Source organism: Thalassophryne amazonica, chromosome 9 (genome assembly GCF_902500255.1).
Source record: "Thalassophryne amazonica chromosome 9, fThaAma1.1, whole genome shotgun sequence".
NCBI classification, from domain to species: Eukaryota; Metazoa; Chordata; class Actinopteri; order Batrachoidiformes; family Batrachoididae; genus Thalassophryne; species Thalassophryne amazonica.
The window spans coordinates 4,319,541-4,344,374 of record NC_047111.1 but is presented as its reverse complement, the minus strand read 5'-3'; the positions used below and the strand labels follow the sequence as shown (position 1 = coordinate 4,344,374).

Genomic DNA, 24,834 nt, shown 5'->3' with positions numbered 1-24,834 from the left:
CAAGGGATAGTAGCTTATTTTAATGACAAATTCAGCATAAATGGCTTCACTCAGCCTTTATCAGTAGTGTTTGAACATTTTACAGAAAAGAAATATGTCACCTAACTGTCCTGTGCCTTTGGTTACACGTCATGACCTCATGATGTAATGAATACCCAAAGATGAGTAACTGCTCCCCATCCTTGGAATGCACGCTTACTAAATTTGGATGCTTGAGGCCAAATGGTTGTGGCAGATGCTGTGCCAGATGCTTTGATCCTCCTACGGCAGAAGACTTGATGTATGTATTAACTGTGCCAATCACATCAGACTACATATGAAACAGTCTAACACATATTAGCAAGGTGTGAAATACAAGTTGGGACAGCATACACTGTGTACAGGCTCATCTGTGCTGAGTATGGGTTGGAACTCCCTAAGTCTCCAAATGGCAGACTTCACAGAAGGTGGCTGAGATTGCTCAAATGAAGATCTGGGCTGACAAGAAGATGCTGGCTAACCAACCAGACATTATGGTGTTTGACAGATGTGGTTTGACAGGTGTTGTGACAGATGTAGCAATCTTGAGTGATGGTAACATTTGGTAAAACCCACATGAGAAGATCAAGTAGTTCCATGTTTGAAAGAAGTGGTAATGGGGTATTTGGGGCTGTGACCCCAAAATTGGGAGTGTGGTTCCAGCTGATGACAGAAATAACATGTATGAGGTCAGGTCTCCATACAAAAGAGTTCACACTTTTTTTTTAATACCCCCCCCCACAAATAAAGTTTGGTGTGAGCCTGCAGTGATACAGGTTTGTACATGCTGAGACAGAGATTACTTTAATTCATAAATTATATTGAAAATAATTCAAGTCAGACCATCTATAAGTGTGTCTAAATGTGTGTATATGCTTAATGCGCAATGATTAATTTTCTGATGGTTCCATAGGTGATAACAACAGCTCTGATACTGAGAGCGCCCCCTCACCCTCTCAGAATGATTCTTCAAAGTCTGGTGACTCCAAGAGGACAGAGAGCGCCACACCAGACGCCAACTGCTCAGACCAGGACAAAGGCCAAACCAGCAACGGGAAGTCCCCAGACTCTTCATATGGAGAACTCCATGTTAAGGAAGAAAAAAGCTCTGAGAGTGAGACCAGCTCTCAGGAGGAACGACCCAGGGTGGCTTCCTACTTGGGTTCTCTGCATCCCAAACCTGAACCACAGGATGTGGACATGAAAACAGGAGACGTCCAGGTCAAGATGGAGCCAGAGATCAAAGAGAAGGCAGAAAAAGGAGATGAAGGCAAGAGGCAGAGAGAGCTCAACTCTGACAATGACTCCAGCGCCACCTGCAGTGCAGATGAGGATGTAGACGCAGAGCCTGAGAGGCAGCGGTGGGTGTTAATAATCTCTGTGTTATGTGAGATGTGGATGGTGGTGGCTTGAGTTTGACAGGTTTGTTTTGGCCTCTGCAGAATGTTCTCAATAGAAAAGGCTTCCCTGCTGAACGCCGCAGGCTCGGTGCTGGTGTCCTCGCCCAAGCAAAGCCAGCTCAACATCCAGCAAATGCAGCAGCGGGCAGCTGCCATCCCACCCATGGTTAGTCACTGCTGTGCTCTGCAGAGGTTCACCATCATCCAGAGTTGGAGAGGACGGAGAGGGTCTTACCCACACATTTACATCATCTGTCATTATGAACGGGTTGTTTTGATCAACTATTAGAATGGAAAAGGACGCAAGTTTCATTCATGCATTTGTCATGAGTTCTGTTTTGTTGTTGTTCTATTAATCATATCTGAAAGTTTTAACTTATTTATTTATTTTAAAGCTTTGTGTTTCTTCATTACTGACATTAACATCTTCAAAGGTTAATTTCTATTGAACGGTTTTGTAGTAACTCTGATTTTTCAGCCATTATCATTATTATTATTATTATTATTATTGTTCTCCTGAAGCAGTAGTTCAGTAATGTGTCTTCTGTATATGTTGCTTGGACGTTTTGCACATTGCTCATTTTTACTAGCCTTTGGACCAATGTACAAATCAGTTTTTGCACATGATGCGCAGTGTGCCATCTGATGAGTTTCTGAACAACCGTTCATAGAATTTTTCTGAAATTTGATGCAAACAATCCTTGGGGGTCTTTTCATGGTAAGTTGAGCTTTTTGATTGAATCCTTGTGGACCCCCCAGAGCCTGCAAGAAGGACAAAAAAAACAAAACAAAATTCACACTGTTTAAATATGTTTAATAAAGTTTTCTGTAATTTTGCATAAAAATTATTTTGGGTGCTGCCTTCAGGAAATAAAAATGAACCCCCAAAAGGACTAAAATTACATTTTCCACACTTCTGAAATTATTGCCCTACAAACTGCTGAGTCATGTTTTCTATAATTCCGCATATAGATTTCTTGAATCACTGTCACTGTACACAAAGATTTATCTGGCCATGGTGAATTGGACTTTCCAATTTAATCCCTGTGGGCCCCCCACAAAGGTAAATGGTTTCAGGAAAAGACATACAAATTACATATGTAACACCACTTTCCCCATATTTACTCTAAATGACTCTCTTTGACCAACAACTTCAGGATCTCTTATCCCTATTTTTAAGATAACTTAGTATCTGACTTGGGTCATCTCTCATGTTCCATTTGTTCTGTTGTACTTTTGTTCCTCAACAATTGCAGGTGCCAGGTCCGTTTGGTCCTGGCGGTGTGCCTATCAGTGGGTTTGCCATGTTCCAGCATCAAATCAAAGCTGTGCATGATTCATCACACCAGGAAGACAAGCAGAGGCAGGATCAGGGGGACACGGAGCGCAGACCCCCCTTCAACGCCCGCAGCCCCGCTGTGCTAGACAGAGATGGTAAGAAAAAAAAAAAAAAACTCCACCCGATCGTTGTCTCTCTGTCCTCCTTGAATCATGTTTTTGCTGTTTCTGCACCTCATAGTGGACTATTTATGCCCCTTACATTTTAAGATACCTGTTCATCTCTGGGCTTTTTTAATGGAAATATTTTGGTGCAGTTTAGTTTGCAGTACTGTGGTATAGCTTGAGTCATCCAAAAAAAAAATTTTGCTTTACATGTGATATGAACACAATTTGCATCTGATGAAATCCTTTTAAGGTTGGGCAACTTAACATTTATTCCATAGTTTTTGATGTAGGTGTTTACATTGTGTGAGTAAGTTATATAATGTGGAGAAATAAGCTCAGTGCTCATCTGCATCAAATTATTGTTCTGTTGGAGACGGTCTTCTCTGTCTTTTTGTCTGTGCTCTGCAGGTAAGGCCTTACCCTACATGTCTTATGAAATGAAGCTGGTATGACCAGGAGGCCCACTCTGGGCGGCCAGGCTCTCCTTACAGACTTTCCCCCGAGAGCTGAGTAAGAGTCTCACACCAGCCTGACCCAGTGCCCCTAATGTATCCCGCTACAGTGTGCCACCAGGTAAAATCACACATCTCCACCACATCTCCTCCAACGTGCACCTGCTTTGATCCAGTCTCAAAGAGTTAAGTCATCCCCTGGTGCTGGCCTGTATAAACAAACATGCTGTCTGCCTCATATTCCAAATTTTGACTTGTTTGCTAGTGAATAAGCATGCAGGTCGTGAACTGAAAAGCTGTGTGCATTCTGTAGTTTTTGTATCTTTATATAATGTTATAACTATTTGGAGGTGAGGTGGTGACTGACACTGATGTTTTATCCCACCTTAAATCAGGGCTTGACATAAGTTCTTTATCACACATGCATTAGTTAAATCACATTTAATGATCTCTACTCTAAACTGAGCAAAACTATGTTGGTGTAATATTGTGTTTTTAGTTGTTTATTATGTCAAGAGAGTTGTAATTTGAGCTGAAGTCTCCCATCAGGAATTACAGATCTCACACTCACACACACACACCATAGTTTTAGGCAGAAATTGAAGTTTGGTTGTCCACCAACCAACGTCATGCAAGCAAACCCAACGGGGGGGGGCTCTCCTGTGAAATGCTTGGGAAAAAAAAAAATAGACCCTAAAGATAGAGTGCATCTGGAGAACCAAATACTATACTTTGACCTTAGAAACTAATTAGATTTTGCTTCTTTACAGTAATATATTTTCTTTTCTGCCTGACATTATTGTTAATGCACCTATCTCTTCTTTACCTTGTTTAAATGTTGCCCTTTTTTCAGGTAATGGTTCTTTTCCTTTGGTGATGGTTTTCAGCTATGAATTTGTACCCGTCCTGTGCCTGACTCAGCTCACTCCAACTCAGTGCACATGCTCGTCCAAACCCCCTGTAGCTGGCACATTGTTTCTTTCTGTACCCCTAAACTCTCCATCTGTGTAGATTCTGAAATAGTTTCTATTATCTCTCTCTCTTTCTCTCTCTCTCTCTCTTTCTCTCTCTCCCTCTTTCTCTCCCTCCAAGACATCAGCTCTTTAGAATGCTGAGACATGCAAATGTAAAAGAATGAAATGGTATACATGTTTATGTACACATGTAAACGGTGCCACTGTTCAGTCAGTGGCTGAGGTTTCATCTCTTGAACACCAGATGGCAGACCCACCCCAAGTACATGTACCATTTTAAAGACAGAGAGCATTTCCAAAATGCCACGAAAACCACCAAAAAAAAAAAAAAAAAAAAAAAAAAACAATTAAAGTACTTAATTTACTAATGTTTGGAGTCAGTCTGGGTCAGGGGTCTGTAACCTGTACTGTCAAAATGAATGAATAAAGATAACACAGCTTATTATTTATTTTTTTACTTGTTCTTTTTGTTTTGTTTTTTACAACCCCAAATCAGACAAGTTTGGATGATATGAAAAGTGTGTGTGTGGGGGGGGGGGGACCCACAATGATCCTGACATTTTCTTTGACTTCTGTTTACTGCAAACTGTATGAAACCAACATATTTCATGTTTTGTGAGGCCAGCTTTATTTTATTTGGTAATATACATCCATTCCTAAATTTAAGGCCTGCAGGTTTTTCTGAGAAATGTCAGGGGATGAAAACATGAACATTTCCAAATCAGTGACTATTTCTTCAACTTAATTTACATCAATCATTCAGAAATTCAAACAGTGTGGTATTTCATTGTAATTCTGTGTCAAATGAGGGAAGCCACCAAGATGCAACTCTGGAAGAACTTTTGGCTTATGTGAGTGGAGAAACTGGGAATAGTTGAACATTTTTTATCTTCATTTTACTTATAGTCCCAACTTTTCTGATTTGTGGTTGTTTCTGTTGCATTTCTGAAATTACAGAACTGCTATAAGAAAAGTGTGAACATTTTATTGTTTTAACAACTTTGTGACAACAATGCAAAACACCAGACTCTTATTAAAGAAGGAAAAAAAAATACCTGGACATGTGCAGGTAAACTTTGATATAACCTGAACATAACAATGCAGGCTGATTAGACCTCCCCATATTTTTTGTAAAATAAATCAGAATAAGATAAGAGGCAACTCACTTTGAAATGAATAAAACATATAGTTTGCAGCTTAATACTTGAAAAATAACAAAAATCAGCAACTTGTATTTTTATTCGGACTCCAGTTCATTTTAGAGTGTGATGAAGTCATCCTTTTTTTCTCCTCATCAGTCACGTTAAACACTAGATTAAATTCAATACCTTTGGAAAAATAACAGCTGTTAAAGTTCAGAGTTCTCACCTGCTTTATGTGATCTGTGCCTCTGAACATCACTGCACAGCTTCTCCACATCAGGGTTTTTTTTTTTACCCGTGTGTGTAAGTTTTGCTCATTCATTCATATATCCTCATTTTAAATGATTTTTTTTTAAGGATATTTGACCGTTTATTTCATCCCATGATCTCATAAATTCAGTATAAAACATGCACATGGTGTGAACACGACGGTAGTGGCAGAACCGCACTGGTAAAGAAAGTGCAGAGAGAAGTAAAAGCAGCTCCATGGTTTGGTTTGTTTTTTTTTTGTCGTTTTTAACATGTGCACTCGGGTTAAAATCCTCTCTCTCTGTTCCACGCTTGCTCTCACATTTCTCAGCAGAATATAACATCTCGTGCCTCTGTTCAGGAATCCCCCCACCCCCTCCCTCGCAATCTGCAGCCAGTTGACTCCACACACACACACACACACACCCCGATAGCTCCTTCGGTAAACTGCACATTTTATACGGCTTTGAACAAGAACGTCTTTTTCAACCATTTTCACAACTTGACTGTAGCCCATTGCAGGTTTTTTCTGTTATCAGTAAACATAAATATGATTGTTTTGGCCATTTTTCTTCGGGGGTGGGGGGCTTAGTTGATGTGTCAGAAGTTCTATGCTGGATGGTCTTCCCAACACTCTCTCTCTCTCTCTCTCTTTCTCTTTCTCTTTCTTTATATATATAAGGAGATTGGGTGGCTTTGAACCTGCAACCTTGGTTTGAGGCCAGGGAGCTACCACTGTTCCATAATGCTGCCCGGTATCTAAAACTTACCATACCGTAACAAATCAACACTTACTAGTGTAGATTCTCTCATGGTAAAATTTATAGTAATTTGATGTGTACCAGTGCTCTAGTAAAGGTGATTCCTTTCACACTTGGTGCTTTTAAATCAACTTTCTTTAATCAGATGAATTATTCCCACTAATTCAGATCGGATTATGGTCGATCTTTGTTCTGCCTATATACATATAGATCTTTCCTTCCATACAGACATACAACCCCTGGCAAAAATTATGGAATCACCGGCCTCGGAGGATGTTCATTCAGTTGTTTAATTTTGTAGAAAAAAAGCAGATCACAGACATGACACAAAACTAAAGTCATTTCAAATGGCAACTTTCTGGCTTTAAGAAACACTATAAGAAATCAAGAAAAAAAGATTGTGGCAGTCAGTAACGGTTACTTTAGACCAAGCAGAGGAAAAAAATATGGAATCACTCAATTCTGAGGAAAAATTATGGAATCACCCTGTAAATTTTCATCCCCAAAACTAACACCGCATCATAACAGATCTTCTCGTTAATCTGCATCTAAAAAGGAGGTGAACACACCTTGGAGAGCTGTTGCACCAAGTGGACTGACATGAATCATGGCTCCAGCACGAGAGATGTCAATTGAAACAAAGGAGAGGATTATCAAACTCTTAAAAGAGAGTAAATCGTCACACAATGTTGCAAAAGATGTTGGTTGTTCACAATCAGCTGTGTCTAAACTCTGGATCAAATACAAACAACATGGGAAGGTTGTTAAAGGCAAACATACTGGTAGACCAAGGAAGACAAAGCGTCAAGACAGAAAACTTAAAGCAATATGTCTCAAAAATCGAAAAATGTACAACAAAACAAATGAGGAACGAATGGGAGGAAACTGGAGTAAACGTCTGTGACCGAACTGTAAGAAACCGCCTAAAGGAAATGGGATTTACATACAGAAAAGCTAAACGAAAGGCATCATTAACACCTAACAGAAAAAAAACAAGGTTACAGTGGGCTAAGGAAAAGCAATTGTGGACTGTGGATGACTGGATGAAAATCATATTCAGTGATGAATCTTGAATCTGCATTGGGCAAGGTGATGATGCTGGAACTTTTGTTTGGTGCCTTTCCAATGAGATTTATAAAGATGACTGCCTGAAGAGAACATGTAAATTTCCACAGTCATTGATGATATGGGGCTGCATGTCAGGTAAAGGCACTGGGGAGATGGCTGTCATTACATCATCAATAAATGCACAAGTTTATGTTGATATTTTGGACAATTGAAAGGATGTTTGGGGATGATGAAATAATTTTTCAAGATGATAATGCATCTGCCATAGAGCAAAAAACTGCAAAAACATTCCTTGCAAAAAGACACATAGGGTCAATGTCAATGAGCAGATCTGATTTGATGCAGGTGTTAATTTGGGGGATGAAAATTTACAGGGTGATTCCATAATTTTTTCCTCAGAATTGAGTGATTCCATATTTTTTTCCTCTGCTGGGTCTAAAAAAGTAACCGTTACTGACTGCCACAATCTTTTTTTTCTTGATTTCTTATAGTGTTTCTTAAAGCCAGAAAGTTGCCATTTGAAATGACTTTAGTTTTGTGTCATGTCTGTGATCTGCTTTTTTTCTACAAAATTAAACAACTGAATGAACATCCTCTGAGGCCGGTGATTCCATAATTTTTGCCAGGGGTTGTACATATACACACACATCTCCTTTATTTAACCAGGTAAAAGCCTCATTGAGATTAAAAAACTCTTTTCCAAGAGTTACCCGGCCAACACTTGGGATACAGGTACAGTTTCTAAAATGCCATGGTAAAAACATTGAAAAGCAGTCACATTGATGAAGGGAGTTTTCCTCTCAAATCAGCTTGAACTCCCCCAGAGAGATCAGTTCTGACAATTTCAGTTCAGTCTGTAAGTTGTCCATGTGGAAAGAGCAGCTTATTTAAAAGCTTTTTTTTTTATATATCAAAGTTTTGTTCTCACTCTTCGGTCCATCAGTAGAACAGAATGAGAGTGAAGGTCATATTGATGTTGGGTTCTACACATGCATGTAGACAGATAAGGAGGAACTATGCTTGATGAGGCTCCTCGTGACTACGTCATTTATCACGCTCCTCGTGAGTTCTTGTGGCTTCTACGTTGTCGCCACAGTGGGTCTGATATATATCCACATGTTGATTTATCAAAGGTTTTACACCGGATGTCCTTCCTGAAACAACTCCACATTACATGGAGAATAGGCACATGTGGTCTTTGACCTGGAAATGCCTCACTCTGATGGACTTCTAAATCTATCACAAAGTGACTTCTAAATCTATCACAAAGTGACTTGTCATGTTATGTGTATCCCAGAATGACTTTATGTCCAAACCTCATTGGAAGAACTCTGACATAGTGATTTTTGTTTCTGATTTTATAAAATGCAGAGATTGAGTCTTGCTACTCCTCGCTGTGAGTGGGGTGAAGGTCATGATCCATTTCATCTACTCAGCTTTCCCAGGAGATAGTAAAGCAGACAGCAGGCACAGGCCACATTGCTTCAGGCAGTAGACATCTTTTAACTCTGAGGTTTTCAATGCTTACGTCACCATCCTCTGAGGTCTGTGTGAATGATGGTGAATGTTTTATTGTGCAGTCTTTGATGGGAAATGGAGCTTAATAGAATTGGTTGGTTGGACTGGAACTGTGGTGTCTAGTAGGCAGAAAACATTTTGAGAATTATCTGTAGCTGCGTTGGTATTATTTGGCTGATTTAATTTATGATTAAAATTAGGCTTTTATTTCCTGTTTAGCGTTTGCTGTGCATTTAATGCCAAGGTGCTGACTGGCAATAATTACATTTACTGTTATTGTCTTCCATGTTTTTGACAGTCCTCCACCCGGCACCCAACCAGCTGGTGCAAAGTGTGCCTGATGGCGTCCGGGTGACATTCAACAGACACAGTCGACCTGCGAACATTCCTTCGCCTCCTCCACTCATTCCAACCACAAAACCTGCAGACAAACCTTCATTCATCCAAGGAGGCTCAATCTCCCAGGTAAGGCAACGGCAGCAAAGAGCAGGTAGCGGTGCTTCCCCAGTGGCTCCATTCTGGCTAACTCTTCCCCTCACTAACCTTCACGGCAGAATTGAGACAAATCGAGGAACTTGTAATTCATTAATTGTAAGTTTATGAGTACGTCATGGTCTACAGAAAATCCACGTTTTACAGGCAACGTACCAGACATGGGGCCAAATACATTTGAAAATACTTGAATACATTTTTTTGGAGTATTTGTATTTTCAATCAATCAATCAATTTTATTTATATAGCGCCAAATCACAACAAACAGTTGCCCCAAGGCACTTTATATTGTAAGGCAAGGCCATACAATAATTACGTAAAAAACCCAACGGTCAAAACGACCCCCTGCGAGCAAGCACTTGGCGACAGTGGGAAGGAAAAACTCCCTTTTAACAGGAAGAAACCTCCAGCAGAACCAGGCTCAGGGAGGGGCAGTCTTCTGCTGGGACTGGTTGGGGCTGAGGGAGAGAACCAGGAAAAAGACATGCTGTGGAGGGGAGCAGAGATCAATCACTAATGATTAAATGCAGAGTGGTGCATACAGAGCAAAAAGAGAAAGAAACACTCAGTGCATCATGAGAACCCCCCAGCAGTCTAAGTCTATAGCAGCATAACTAAGGGATGGTTCAGGGTCACCTGATCCAGCCCTAACTATAAGCTTTAGCAAAAAGGAAAGTTTTAAGCCTAATCTTAAAAGTAGAGAGTGTGTCTGTCTCCCTGATCTGAATTGGGAGCTGGTTCCACAGGAGAGGAGCCTGAAAGCTGAAGGCTCTGCCTCCCATTCTACTCTTACAAACCCTAGGAACTACAAGTAAGCCTGCAGTCTGAGAGCGAAGCGCTCTATTGGGGTGATATGGTACTATGAGGTCCCTAAGATAAGATGGGACCTGATTATTCAAAACCTTATAAGTAAGAAGAAGAATTTTAAATTCTATTCTAGAATTAACAGGAAGCCAATGAAGAGAGGCCAATATGGGTGAGATATGCTTTCTCCTTCTAGTCCCTGTTAGTACTCTAGCTGCAGCATTTTGAATTAACTGAAGGCTTTTCAGGGAACTTTTAGGACAACCTGATAATAATGAATTACAATAGTCCAGCCTAGAGGAAATAAATGCATGAATTAGTTTTTCAGCATCACTCTGAGACAAGACTTTTCTAATTTAGAGATATTGCGTAAATGCAAAAAAGCAGTCCTACATATTGTTTAATATGCGCTTTGAATGACATATCCTGATCAAAATGACTCCAAGATTTCTCAGTGTTACTAGGGTCAGGGTAATGCCATCCAGAGTAAGGATCTGGTTAGACACCATGTTTCTAAGATTTGTGGGGCCAAGTACAATAACTTCAGTTTTATCTGAGTTTAAAAGCAGGAAATTAGAGGTCATCATGTCTTTGTCTGTAAGACAATCCTGCAGTTTAGCTATTGGTGTGTGTCCTCTGGCTTCATGGATAGATAAAGCTGGGTATCATCTGCGTAACAATGGAAAATTTAAGCAATGCCGTCTAATAATACTGCCTAAGGGAAGCATGTATAAAGTGAATAAAATTGGTCCTAGCACAGAACCTTGTGGAACTCCATAATAACCTTAGTCTGTGAAGAAGATTCCCCATTTACATGAACAAATTGTATCTATTAGATAAATATGATTCAAACCACCGCAGCGCAGTGCCTTTAATACCTATGGCATGCTCTATATCTCTGTAATAAAATTTTATGGTCAACAGTATCAAAAGCAGCACTGAGGTCTAACAGAACAAGCACAGAGATGAGTCCACTGTCTGAGGCCATAAGAAGATCATTTGTAACCTTCACTAATGCTGTTTCTGTACTATGATGAATTCTAAAACCTGACTGAAACTCTTCAAATAGACCATTCCTCTGCAGGTGATCAGTTAGCTGTTTTACAACTACCCTTTCAAGAATTTTTGAGAGAAAAGGAAGGTTGGAGATTGGCCTATAATTAGCTAAGATAGCTGGGTCAAGGTGATGGCTTTTTAAGTAATGGTTTAATTACTGCCACCTTAAAAGCCTGTGGTACATAGCCAACTAATAAAGATAGATTGATCATATTTAAGATTGAAGCATTAATAATGGTAGGGCTTCCTTGAGCAGCCTGGTAGGAATGGGGTCTAATAGACATGCTGATGGTTTGAATGAAGTAACTAATGAAAATAACTCAGACAGAACAATCGGAGAGAAAGAGTCTAACCAAATACCGGCATCACTGAAAGCAGCCAAAGATAACGATACGTCTTTGGGATGGTTATGAGTAATTTTTTCTCTAATAGTTAAAATTTTATTAGCAAAAAAAGTCATGAAGTCATTACTAATTAAAGTTAAAGGAATACTCGGCTCAATAGAGCTCTGACTCTTTGTCAGCCTGGCTACAGTGCTGAAAGAAACCTGGGGTTGTTCTTATTTTCTTCAATTAGTGATGAGTAGTAAGATGTCCTAGCTTTACGGAGGGCTTTTTTATAGAGCAACAGACTCTTTTTCCAGGCTAAGTGAAGATCTTCTAAATTAGTGAGACGCCATTTCCTCTCCAATGTACGGGTTATCTGCTTTAAACTGCGAGTTTGTGAGTTATACCACGGAGTCAGGCACTAAATTTTGAATTCAAAGTATTTGTATTTCAAATACATCGCTCATCCCAAGTATTTCCAAATACTTTTTCAAATACTTTTCAAACTTGGTAATCTCTGTGACACCGTGTTGAATCTAGATTGTGACAGTTTGATTATTGCCTGTGATATTATAATAGTGAATTTGTGATAAAACATTCAATCTTTTACTTATCAATAGTATTTGGTCATGCTATTTTCACAATAAATTGTCACGGTTTATCAGTTTTTGTGTTGATTTGTTGTTTATAGTTCATAGAAAGTATTTGTATTTGAAATACTTAAAATATAAAGTATTTGTATTTGTATTTGGAATTTGAAAATCGAAATATTTGTATTTAAATACAATGCAAAGTATTTGACCCCATGTCTGCAACGTACTAGACTGTTGTAGGAATTAGGTCTGGGTTTTATCTCATTGAGATGATAATGTAATGTGGATTCCTGTCTGACAGACTGTGCACATGCTTGGGCATTACATAGTTCTGGTACTGTTATATGTCATCCATAAGACAGTGTGTGGTGCTGTAGTGCAAAGTCTGAACACATCTTTCTTCTCTTTTTTCCTGTAATTCATCAAAGTGGCTTCTCACTTTTTGTATTTCTGTCTCAACACCATCAGACAAACTAATTCTCAAACACAGGAAATTAACTCCAGATATTTTTGTTTGCTCATGTGGAGAAAATTGTGTCAGAAATGAGAGAGTGGCCTCCAGATGTGATGCTACCTTTCTTCATGTGTTGTCGTTCTTTTCACACACACCACAACTTTTGTGTAGTGAACATCTTTTGAAGAGCAGAAAAAAATGTATTCTGTATACATGTTCCACTTTCTCTTTTCAAACACAAAAACTCAATGGAGCCAGAAACAAGAAAGAAGACAGCCCACAAACAACATCCCATATTTTTGCATGTTAAGCAGCTCCAAAATTTGTGTGTGGAGTCATAGCTCTAGGAATTTGAGAATCACGGTTTCAAATTGCAGTTGTAATTCTAAAATGATGATTCGGTCTCAGGATAACCCATCAAACTGTTTTAACCCTCCCAAGAGACAGGACAGGTCCAATACCCACCTCGCTGAGCTCAGACCATGTCCTTGCTTGGAATATTTTGGATTGATTCATTCATTTTTGAGTTTCTCCCATTGTTGTCTTCAACACAGTGATTTGACTTTGAAATTGTTCCTTTAACCTGCTCTCGCAGGGAACTCCTGGCACATACCTGCCGTCTCATGCTGTCTATGGGCCCGAGGGGACAAAGAGCTCTGTGGGTTCCATATCTCTGGGTCTGCCTCGACAGCAGGACCCCAACAAATCTGGTGAGAGAATATGTCATCCTGAGGAGTTTTTCATCTATTTTCATGCTTTTCTATTGTGTAGGCATCATTCTGTCTTTGGTGAACACATAACGGAGTTTCTTTCCTTACATGTAACTTGCATCTGAGGTTTTTCCTTTACATTTTTGAACATGGTGTTGAAAAGTAGTAGTTTTAAAACTGCTACAGTTCATTAATAAACTTTAAACCAGTTAAACAGTTGTCTTAGCAATATATTGAATTCAAGCTTACCTTTATCATTTAACATTACGTGATGCCACAGTATCAAAATAGATTTCAGCTGGTGTCCATGTTGTTTTGCACCTGTTACTCATAACATAATTTATGGACATCTATGGTTTGGTTTCTTTGTATGTGTGGAATTCTTGGGTTGTTACTGACATCTGGTGAAAATTTCATGTCAACTGCACATTTAGAAATATAGTTACTGAGAAAAATGGTGACGTGTCCAGTACTTAATTTATCACGAAACGCCCGGTTGATTGTACAATTGAACATATATCACGTTACCTTACTGCATGCCTGTTCACACAAATTATGCAGAAATGTTTTCAGTGGTGAACATCTGACATTCAAGAAACAAATTATCCTTAAGTATGAATTGACATTAATTTGTTTCATATTTGCATAATCTATAAATAATTTATGCTTCAAAACATCATTAATATATAATAAATCTAAACAGGTTAAATCTAGGCTTGAGTTTCCCATCTGCCTTCTATTTGAGAAAATCCTTATATCCCATTCAACCATGAACCTGTACAAAGAGAGAGAGAGAGAAAATCATGTCCTTTCGTTCCTTTCGTTAGTTTCGTCTTTGGCCAGAGTCTTCAAATTCATAGGGAACATTCTGGGACACAGACCTTGGACAAGTTCAAAGATGGATAACCTTGACCTATTTTAAGAGGTTAAAAGATCACATTATGTTTCCTAAGGACAGGGTGACAGCCAATCAGAGTAGAGAGGCACCGTAACATCACTGGCTGGTCTCTCTCTGGCTGCTAATGCAACATGGCGGAATCTGCTCATGTGTTTTTTGTTTAAATATAACATGTTTCTCATATATTCTGTAAAACCTAGCAAGAAATAAACACTTCTAAAACTGAAAACACTGTTTTTGTAACCTGATAACACCACTGGAGTCATTTACAAGACATCTCACAGATGTGGGCGTGCATGCGCATCACGCACAATCAAAGGTACATTCCGGCTTTATGCGTACATGGACGCCCTCCTGCAGACACCGTTAAAATGTAAATAAAATATTGTTCATGATTGATTGATTGAGTTTATTCTGCAACATCAATATAAACATACAATGATACACTGATACACAATAAAGCATAAACGCTTATTTCCATTGTGATCCTTGTGAAACTATCACGTGACAAAATAGAGGGGCTTGATTGAACATGTACAAATTGTACACAATAAAATAGGATGTTAATAATTAATGTAAATAGCAAATGTATAATTATATATAGTTTACACTGCAAATTATAAAGAAGACAATAAGATCTTAATTAATGTAAATAGCAGCTGTATACCTATAGGTATGTACACACAACAGCCAATCTAGCACCAAAATTAGGACTAGAAAAACAACGGACGAGAGGATGGACTAAACATTTGAACTAAAATTTACATGAATAACAAAAATAAAAGGGTTGAGTTCCTCTCTGTTTAATTGGCTGAATAAAAATGACTTTCACTGTTTTTAAAACTTAACTTGTTGATTATGGCTAACCTTGACCTATTTTAAGAGGTCAACAGGTCACATTGTGTTTCCTGTTTTTATGCTGAGTTTGCAGTCTGTGCATTTGTTTCTCCGAACTCTCCTTCGATCTTTGTGTATCTCTTTCCAGGAGCTGCCGTTCCTTCCATGCAGGATGGCAGAGGCAACCCAGCAAAGGTGGGCGAAGGTTTGGCTTTCAGAGGATCAATCACTCAGGTAGCAAATGGATGGACTGTTTTTGTTGTTGTTTGCTGTTTGTTTTGGGGGTGGCAGTTTGGGACACATTGCAAAGCCAGCATGTGGTTATGTGTTTGTTGTATTTTGTGAGGAAGAGTGGTGGTTTGGAATGGCCTGTGTTTTGTTTTTTGTTTTTTTTCCTGTATGTACCTCAGTATTTCAGTATGAGGTGAAACCATAGCATTGCAAACTTACATGGTCTTCAGACTGACCCTGGCAAAGGTTTGCCTATGCTTTTATGGTGATTGCTTTGTGCTAAAATATGTTCTTGCTGTTTTCTCAAACAGGGCACCCCTGCCCTGCCACAGTCTAGCATTGCTGCTGATCTACTGAAATGTACCATCACAAAACTGGCCACAGACGACCTGAACAGCTCCGACAAGGCCAGAGGAGAACAGCTGGCTAAAGGGCACGTCATCTATGAAGGCAAGAGTGGACACATCCTTTCTTATGATGGTGAGTGCAGTGATTGACAGTCCGTATCAGCGTGTCTCAACACCCAGGGTGGTACATGTAACATTCTACCTGAAAAGGGGGCGGGATACACAAGCGCATAGCCAATATTACATTCATCGGAACACCCACCCTTCCATATATTTCAATAAAATGTCTGATTTCATTACACATAACTCACCCGTTTAGTGCTAGGTTGTGCCAGATCTCTTCCATCTTGTGCACATCTCTTCTGCTGCGGTGCTGGCGCGTCAAATTGACGTCATTTAAATGTGACAACTACTGATATTAAATAAATATCAGCGATGCGCCGCCACAGGAAAAACACCTCCGTGTTGATAACCATTTGTAAAATCCAGGCAGCTTTTGATGGCTTTCAGTGGAGTGAGTATCTGAGAAATTGTTTAACAGTTGGGCATGTTCCAACTTGTCCTTAAGGCTTCCAACGGAGGTGTTTTTCCTGTCGCGTTGCGCTGCGCCGGCTGCAAGCCGACGTGCGAATCCGCCCGCACGTCTTTCATTAAAAAAAATCTCCTTTAACAGTGGAATATCAGGATAAAATGCTGAAACTGACTTCTTCTGAAACTTCTCTGTTCTCTCACGACGTCCTGGATCAATAGAGCCTGAAATGTGGAGGTTTTCAGCTTGAAACAGGCTGACGACGGCGCCTGGGAGCGCTGCGCGACGTCCCGCTCTGTGGGAAGTCCTTAAAGCGACAGAATCACTTCAAAATCTCTCATCAGCCGTTAAAATTTTCACCGAAAACTAGCTGAATTTTTCGAACCGTGTCCCCTTGATGTGCCTCACAGGTTTTGAAAAAATTTTGATCAAACAAAGCGCCAGTCTCTCAGCAACTTCTCAAACAAAGGAATTCCAACGAGGGGGCTGGACCACACCTCCCACAAGGCGTGCTCACAGTGAATGACGTCACCGACAGGCATGGAAAAACTCATGCATGCACACGAGGGTTCAAACATATGAATGAAATCCATATAGTTTTTGAAAAAAATAAAAAGGACTTATACTTTATGGACAGACCTCGTAGAATTCCTTGTAGACAATATCTATACAGAGGTTAGTAACAGAATTTTCAAACAAACAATAGGGATACCTATGGGAACAGATTGTGTTCCACTTTTAGCTAATCTTTTCCGTTTTATTATGAATATAAATTTATGAAAGATAAACTTAAAACAAATAACCAGTCAGCAAAAACCTTTAGTAATACCTTCTGTTACATTGATGACCTACTTACGTTAAATAACCCTAATTTTGAGAATGAAAAACATTTACCCATCAGAATTAGACCTTTAAAAACACTACAGAAAGCAATATTAAATGTTCATACTTGGATATAGAGTTGAGAATTATAGATGGACAGTTTAGAACAGTGGTTTTTGATAAATAAATAAATAAATAATAATAAAAGGGATGATTTGACTTTCATATTGGAAACTTTCCTTATGAGTAGTAACATACCTAGTAAAGCAACATAAGGTGTTTACACCTTGCAACTAGTCAGAATTGGTCGAATCTGTGATAACGACCAAGGTTTTTCCACTAGACACCACAAACGTACTAGTAGATTGGTTAAACAAGGGTTTCTATATGACATATTGGTTCTTCAGTTCAAAGGGTTCTTAATAGATATCCAGAGATAGTATCTAAATTTGGGGTTCCATTAGAAAGCATGTAGAGGATGGAATTTGCCTGCCTATAGTAGCAATCCGTAACCTAGCTAGCAGGGTGAACTTTAGATAGAAAATGAAAACATTTGACTTCATAGCTTCTGTTTCTATAGTAACATAGCCAGATATAGCTTAGCCACTAGCTGTAATTTAGTTTTATAGCAAGTCCACAGACGAGGACGATGTAGAGTACGACCTTCTGTCCACAGTTCTGGAAATAATGTTCTCTTCTTAGGAAATAAGGTTTACTGTTCAGGAATTGTCCAAAGTTCATAAATTGTCTCCAGAGATCAAGTGCTGCGTGTTGTGATGGAGTTTCAATTAAGCAGGACTTGATACAGCTGGGTTCTTAATTGTTTGATATCAGAGTTCATGCAGTTCTTAGAACAGGTGGCTGTTCTAAGATAAGATACGGATAAGCCACTAAGATACGGAAGAACGTATCTGGTGTGTAGCAGAGTCGCACTCTGAGCTGAGGAGTTCCAAAGTGACGTAGCTGTGCAGGTAGCCAGGAACCAGGGGCCAGAGTAGCATGGGAGCCACTCAGGAAGCATCTGGAACACCAGGAAAGACAGTTCGCTCTAATACAGGAATAAGAGAGTTGGCCAGGTACCTTGAGTGTAGCTGCGGGAAGTTCTGACATCTTAGGCGCAGCAGGAAGATGTTGTTAAGGTCACAGAGAGGAATCAGGCTCGGTCCTCAGATCATGGATCTCTGGATCATTGGTATCTGGAAGACTCCAGGATCGTCAGCAGAGTCTGGCCTCAGGGCAGGAAAACCAACCAAGAATCCAGCAAAACTGAAGTACCAGCCTGGGATTATATAACCCGCTCCTCCCGATCAGCGGTGATGCGCAGCAGGTGAGAATCAGTTCAGAGTGCACCATCTGGGAAAAAAAAACTCAGAACTACACACAGGGTAAAAAAGGGAAGGAGAGAGAGGCAGGGCAGAGGCTAACCATGACACACTTGGTAGATTTACAGAACTCTGGGAAGACCAACACACACCAGTGATGTTATCACAGGTAAGATGCAGAGGTGACCAGAAAAACCTTGTGAAAACATTTGCTTTTTACATAAAATTTAAGCAACTTTCAATAAAGAAAGATGAAGTTGGCAGATGCTTGGTGGGGGTGGGGTGGGAGATTGGGGGCTCATTCCAGTGCACAGATACATTCAATAATTCTTATTCATTTATTTATGAGTTATTACCAAACAAACACACTGACTGACTATTTGTGTGTGTTTTTCCACAGCTATAAAGAACCCCAGGGAAAACACCCGCAGCCCCAGAGCAGGCCATGAGCTGAAACGCACTTATGACATAATGAAGGATCCATGGGCAGGGGGCACCCTGGCAGGGAAGGGGCTCCTTTTTGAGGGTACTGCACGTGTGTTCATGAGTAATCATTATGTGTCATTGTTCATTTGTTCTGTATCAGAAGAGTGAGTCTTCCTGCATGTTTTCATAGGTTTGATTTGTAGAGCTTTGCCCAGAGAAGGGCTTCATGGAGATTCTAAGGAAAGACCACTGATCACTGGATCTATCATGCAAGGTAAAGACCACATATTTCTGTGAGTAACTCAATAATTGCATGGAACGAGTTCCTTTAGAAAAGCTTGATGATTGTCTTCAGGAACACCTAGAACCTCTGCAGAGAGCTATGAGGATACCTTGAAATATGGAAAACAAATCAAAACGAGAAAGCCCACCGATCCGCTCCTTTGAAGGGGGTATAGGCAAAGGCAAACCATATGAGGGAGTGAATACTATCAAAGAGATGGGACGCTCTATTCATGAAATCCCCCGTCAAGACCAGTCTGGACAAGAATGCTGCAAGACTCCTGAAATGTCAGACCGGAGGGTTATGGAGTCCTCCATGTCTCAGGTAGGATGTCTGATTTTATTTTCTTCAAATCAGAACCTGTCTATAGTCAGTAACATGTATACATAATAATCCTATCCAGTGGTGTTAATATTTGGGAATAATTAATCATTGCATGTAACTGCCCTCCACTTACTAGATCCACCCTCAGAACCAACCTGCAATCAAGCACAATGTCAAGTCTTTAATCACCAGTCCCACTAAGCTTCTGCACACCCTACCCCAGCTAGAGGTCATGGAGCGAGCAAAGTACGAAGAGAGCAAAGCAGTAGCAGAGCGAGCGCGCCATGCCTCTGTAGTTAACTCAACCACTTCAGTCCTTCGATCCACACACCAGGAGGCTGGCAAATCCCAGCTTAGCCCAGGCATGTATGAAGATTCCAGTGCTCGCAGGACTCCTGTTAACTACAGCACCAATCCAATGTCCAGAGGATCTCCCATGCTGGCACGTGCAGATGGTATACTTTCATTTTATTAATAATCTGCATCCTGCCTTCTCTGCCGTTCAATTACTTTTCTAACAGAATTGCTGGTTGGTGATGTCTTGTTTATAGCAACATGGACATACAAGTTCATGGTCTTAGTTTTGCAGATCATTAGAGGAAGAAGAGAACTGCTGAGAAATGATCACAAAGCATTTTATTTCACAGTTTTAGTTCCCTGTTCAATAGACAAAGAAAAACCTACAGCTGTCAATGAAACTATACATAAACAGTGGGGAAATAAGTATTTGATCCACTGTCGATTTTGCAGGTTTTCCCACCTACAAAGAATGTAGAGGTCTGTAATTGTTATTGTAGGTACACTTCAACTGTGAGACATAGAATCCAAAAAAAAAAAAAAAAAAAATCCAGAAAATCACATTGTATGATTTTTTTTTTTTAAATAATTAATTTGCATTTTATTGCATGAAATAAGTAAGTATTTGATCACCTACCAACCAGCAAGAATTCTGGCTCTCACAGACCTGTTAATTTTTCTTTAAGAAGCCCTCTTATTCTGCACTCTTTACCTGTATTAATTGCACCTGTTTGAACTTGTTACCTGTATAAAAGACACCTGTTCACACACTCAATCAATCACACTCCAACCTGTCCACCATAGCCAAGACCAAAGAGCTGTCTAAGGACACCAGGGACAAAACTGTAGACCTGCACAAGACTGGGATGGACTACAGGACAACAGGCAAGCAGCTTGGTGAGAAGACAACAACTGTTATGATTATTTATTAGAAAGTGGAAGAAACACAAGATGACCATCACTCTCCATCGGTCTGGGGTTCCATACAAGAGCTTTGTGGGGTAAGGATGATGCTGAGAAAGCTCAGAACTACACAGGAGGACTTGGTCAGTGACCTGAAGAGAGCTGGGACCACAGTCATAAAGATTACATTAGTAACACATGATGCTGGCATGGTTTAAAATCCTGCAGGGCAGCAAGTTCCCCCCTGCTCAAACCAGCACATGTCCAGGCCCATTTGAAGTTCACTAGTAACCATCTGGATGATCCAGAGGAGGCATTGAAGAAGGTCATGTGGTCAGATGACACCAAAATAGAACTTTTTGGAATCAACTCCACTTGCCATGTTTAGAGGATGAGAACAACCCCAAGAAAACCATCCCAACCGTGAAGCATGGGGGTGGAAACATCATTTTTGGAGGTGCTTTTTTTGCAAAGGTGACAGGGCGACTGCACCGTATTGAAGAGAGGGTGGATGGGGTCAGGTATCGTGAGATTTTGGCAAACAATCTCCTTCCCTCAGTAAGTGCTTGGGACTCCGGCGAGGGCGGTCGCATCTCCTACTCTCTCCGCTATCTCTGCTCCAACCTTCAAAGTCCCTAATTCACCAGACTGTGAATTCTTCAAACTATATTGGATTAATCATGGAATTGATCATCTGGTCTCTGAACGCTATTGACACCATTTTTTCTACAAGAAGATCGGGGCCGGGGGACCCTGCGTGCCCGGATGGAACTTACAGTGCGGGCTGTGTTCTCGACGCCTGGGGGACGTGGCGGGTCGCATGGTTTGTGCCTTTCTCTGTGGAGGACGTCAAGGATTTATTCATATTTGGTTTCATAGTAGGAGGGCTGGTACCTATTGGCTTACGTGCTGCCCTGACCTACCGGAAGATTGGCAAGACGGCTGCCGCCAAAACCGTGACCCCTCGCTTGTCCGCCATGATTAATGAGTTAGGCAAGGCGATGCATTCTCAGACTGCGTTAACCCTTGAACTCAAATGCAAGTTGGATAACATCTCGGAGCAAGTGCGCGCCTTGCAGGAGAAGGTGAAGATTTCAGAGGCCGGGGAATTTTCATAATTGGGATCTGATTTGTTCATGTGAAGCTGGAAAAGTGTTTTTCACTGCTCAACCACAAACACGGCAGTCTTATCAGCCTCTCAAGGATAAAATGCCCATTGTTTATCCTCCAGAAGAATCTCTGGTCAAGAATGGACTGCATTTATATAGCGCTTTTCCATCTGCATCAGACGCTCAAAGCACTTTACAATTATGCCTCACATTCACCCCAGTGTCAGGGTGCTGTCATACAAGGTGCTCACTGCACACCGGGAGCAATCGGGGATTAAGGACCTTGCCCAAGGGCCCTTAGTAATTTTCCAGTCAGGCGGGGATTTGAACTAAGGATCTTTTGGTCTCAAGCCCAACACCTTAACCACTAGACAATTACCTCAGGAAACGTCTGACCTCTGTAACTGCAAACAAATGTTTCTGTTCCAAATATTAAGGTCTATTTTTCTAGTGGATCAAATACTTATTTCATGCAATAAAATACAAATTAATTATTTAAAAATCATACAATGTGATTTTCTGGATTTTTTTTTTTTTTTTTTAGATTCTTCTCACAGTTGAAGTGTACCTACGATAAAAATACAGACCTCTACATTTGTTGTAGGTGAAAAAACCTGCAAAAGGCGAATAGACTCAGCCCTCTACATGCACTTCAGGTCTGGTTTTCATCGACAGGGTGCAGAGTGGATTTATCAGTGTGGCTTTTGTGGAAAAGCTGCACTCCAGAGCCGTTTTTCACAGGCTATGCTCACATTCACGTGCAGCCTGACTGAGGATTACACCGACTGCCTGCACTTACGGTCCGGTGTCAGGGGACACAGCTGAGCTCCTGATGCCAGGAAAGACTTTTAAAGATGTGGGGAAAAATAATTAATTACCCAGGTAAACTAATTAATTACCCAGGAAAACAGAAAGGGATACAATAAATTTGACAGTCTGCTTGATGGTGCAGCGACATTGTGCCATTGCTTAGGGAGAGACCTGGACTGTTGATGTTGTTTAAAAACTCAAAAGTAATTTTTATCCGATTGCTCGATTAATCGCCAGAATACTTGATTACTAAAATAATCGGTAGCTGCAGCCCTACACAGCACATCTTTAACTTTGTAGCTGCTTGAACCCGCTCTGCCTTAACTCACCCTGTTTGTTGCTGAATGTTTATCAAAACGTTTAGTGTCAAAAATGCGTGCTTGTTATTGGATAACTTGAATAAAATCTAAGACTGAACAAAATAAGGTGCTTGGGGAAAACCCCTCAAAAGCAAAAAAAAAAAAAAGGGGGGGTCATGTCACCGTCAGGTCATGTTCATGTCTTTTCTGTTGCTATAAACATTGCGATTGGCTGCTGAGGTTAAGACAATCTAGTTCTGTTGATTCTGACTACAGACCTGTTCTCTGTTTCTTACAATTGGTAAATATTTGAGGTACAATAAGATGGCATCTTGGGATGGTGTCTGGGTTTATGTCATTTTCTTTTATTTTGTGATGGTATAAGTTCATTGTTGATTCTAATATTCCAGATTGGGGTCTTTGATGTAATATGTGTGGTTTTTCTGTAAAACTATTGTTTGCCTTGGATTAAATTTTTATGATTATTACTATTATTGTACATTAATTGCAACTATTATTTATCACCAATGAAGGTGGCATGAGCTCTGCAAAGTCTGCTCCACTTGAAAGAAAGAGTGCCGTGACTCCCACTCAGAGGGACAGCATCTCAGCCAAGTCTCCGGTGTCTGGTGGCGACCCTGTAGCCTCTCACAGCCCGTTCGAACCTCACCACCGGCCTGTTGTCCCCGGGGAAGTGTACCGAGCTCACCTGCCTCCACATCTGGACCCTGCCCTGGCCTTTCACAGAGTTCTGGATCCTGGTACAGTGGTTAAAACTAGTCCCAAACAGTGTTGATATTCTAGGCCAGGGGTGCTCAAGTTCGGTCCTTCGAGAGCCACCTTCCTGACACTCTTATTTGTCTCCCTGCTCCAACACACCTGAATCCAATGAAAGGCTCATTAAAAGTCTGCTAACGAGTCTTTCATTGGATTCAGGTGTGTTGGAGCAGGGAGACAAGGTAGCTCTCGAGGACCGAACTTGAGCACCCCTGTTCTAGGCTCTTTAGTAATTTGTCAGTAGCAACTCGGGCCTTTTAAATCATACACACACTGCCTGTTCAGAATCTTCTGCAGCTGTTGACATTAGTGGTGACAATCGGCAAAACTAAGCCTCCTGTTTTTGCTTGTTTTTTCCTCTCATCCTATTTAGCAGCTTACATGTTTCCCAGACAGCCCTCTCCAACAGGCTACCACAACACCTACCAGCTTTACACCATGGAGAACACACGGCAGACCATCCTCAATGATTACATCACTTCCCAGCAAATGCCATTCCCACGGCCTGATGTGGCCAGATGCTTGTCGCCACGGGAACAACCAGTTGCAATCCCTTACCCACCCGGAGCCCGGGGTATGTCCCTCTACCAGCTGACCCTCTTACCTGCAACCACCAGCAGGAAGAGGTCGTGGGCAGAAGTTGCTGTGTGCTTGTGAAGTAGTGGCTACCTTTTCCAGACTCCCAGAAGCAAATGACCCACACAAATTTGCTGATTTGCTCTCTAAGTGATTTGATTCCTGATCAGTTTCTAATATGGTATGGTCATCCAAATCTCTATTTGTTGGGTGGTTGTCTTTTACAAGTTGACCACTGTTGCACTGTCTTTGCAGCACTGCTGCTTACTTGTCAATCTTGAATTGGGAGCACAAACAGATGATGGTGATGGGTTCCAGCTAAGTGTATACGGTGTTCATACATTCAGAAATTGATGGATCGGTTCTTGTTGTTCACCGCTGGCTATTTGCTTCTGTCTGTAAAAGGGATTATTGATCTAGCCCAGATGCCTCCAACTATCCTGTTGCCTCACCCTGGGGGAACAGGTACTCCCACTTTGGAACGCATCGCCTACCTCCCTGGAGCTCAGCCCCCTTTCCCTCCTAGGGCTTTCAACCCAGCCTCCATATCGCCAGGTGAGGACCCCCCCTTACCCTTCCCT

At 40.8% G+C, this 24,834-nt stretch overlaps 1 protein-coding gene across 1 annotated transcript in view; it reads left to right on the top strand.

The window, feature by feature from the left end:
• ncor1 (nuclear receptor corepressor 1) overlaps nucleotides 1-24,834 on the top strand; it is a 206,486-nt gene that overhangs the window by 155,951 nt on the left and 25,701 nt on the right. The window contains 18 exon segments of the mRNA XM_034177498.1: nucleotides 932-1,379; nucleotides 1,461-1,584; nucleotides 2,675-2,852; nucleotides 3,273-3,313; nucleotides 3,315-3,401; nucleotides 3,404-3,437; nucleotides 9,327-9,493; nucleotides 13,349-13,463; nucleotides 15,347-15,432; nucleotides 15,741-15,909; nucleotides 18,850-18,975; nucleotides 19,066-19,149; nucleotides 19,231-19,289; nucleotides 19,291-19,482; nucleotides 19,619-19,937; nucleotides 23,434-23,661; nucleotides 24,051-24,251; nucleotides 24,659-24,808. Coding sequence (XP_034033389.1) covers nucleotides 932-1,379; nucleotides 1,461-1,584; nucleotides 2,675-2,852; nucleotides 3,273-3,313; nucleotides 3,315-3,401; nucleotides 3,404-3,437; nucleotides 9,327-9,493; nucleotides 13,349-13,463; nucleotides 15,347-15,432; nucleotides 15,741-15,909; nucleotides 18,850-18,975; nucleotides 19,066-19,149; nucleotides 19,231-19,289; nucleotides 19,291-19,482; nucleotides 19,619-19,937; nucleotides 23,434-23,661; nucleotides 24,051-24,251; nucleotides 24,659-24,808 — 2,808 coding nt within the window.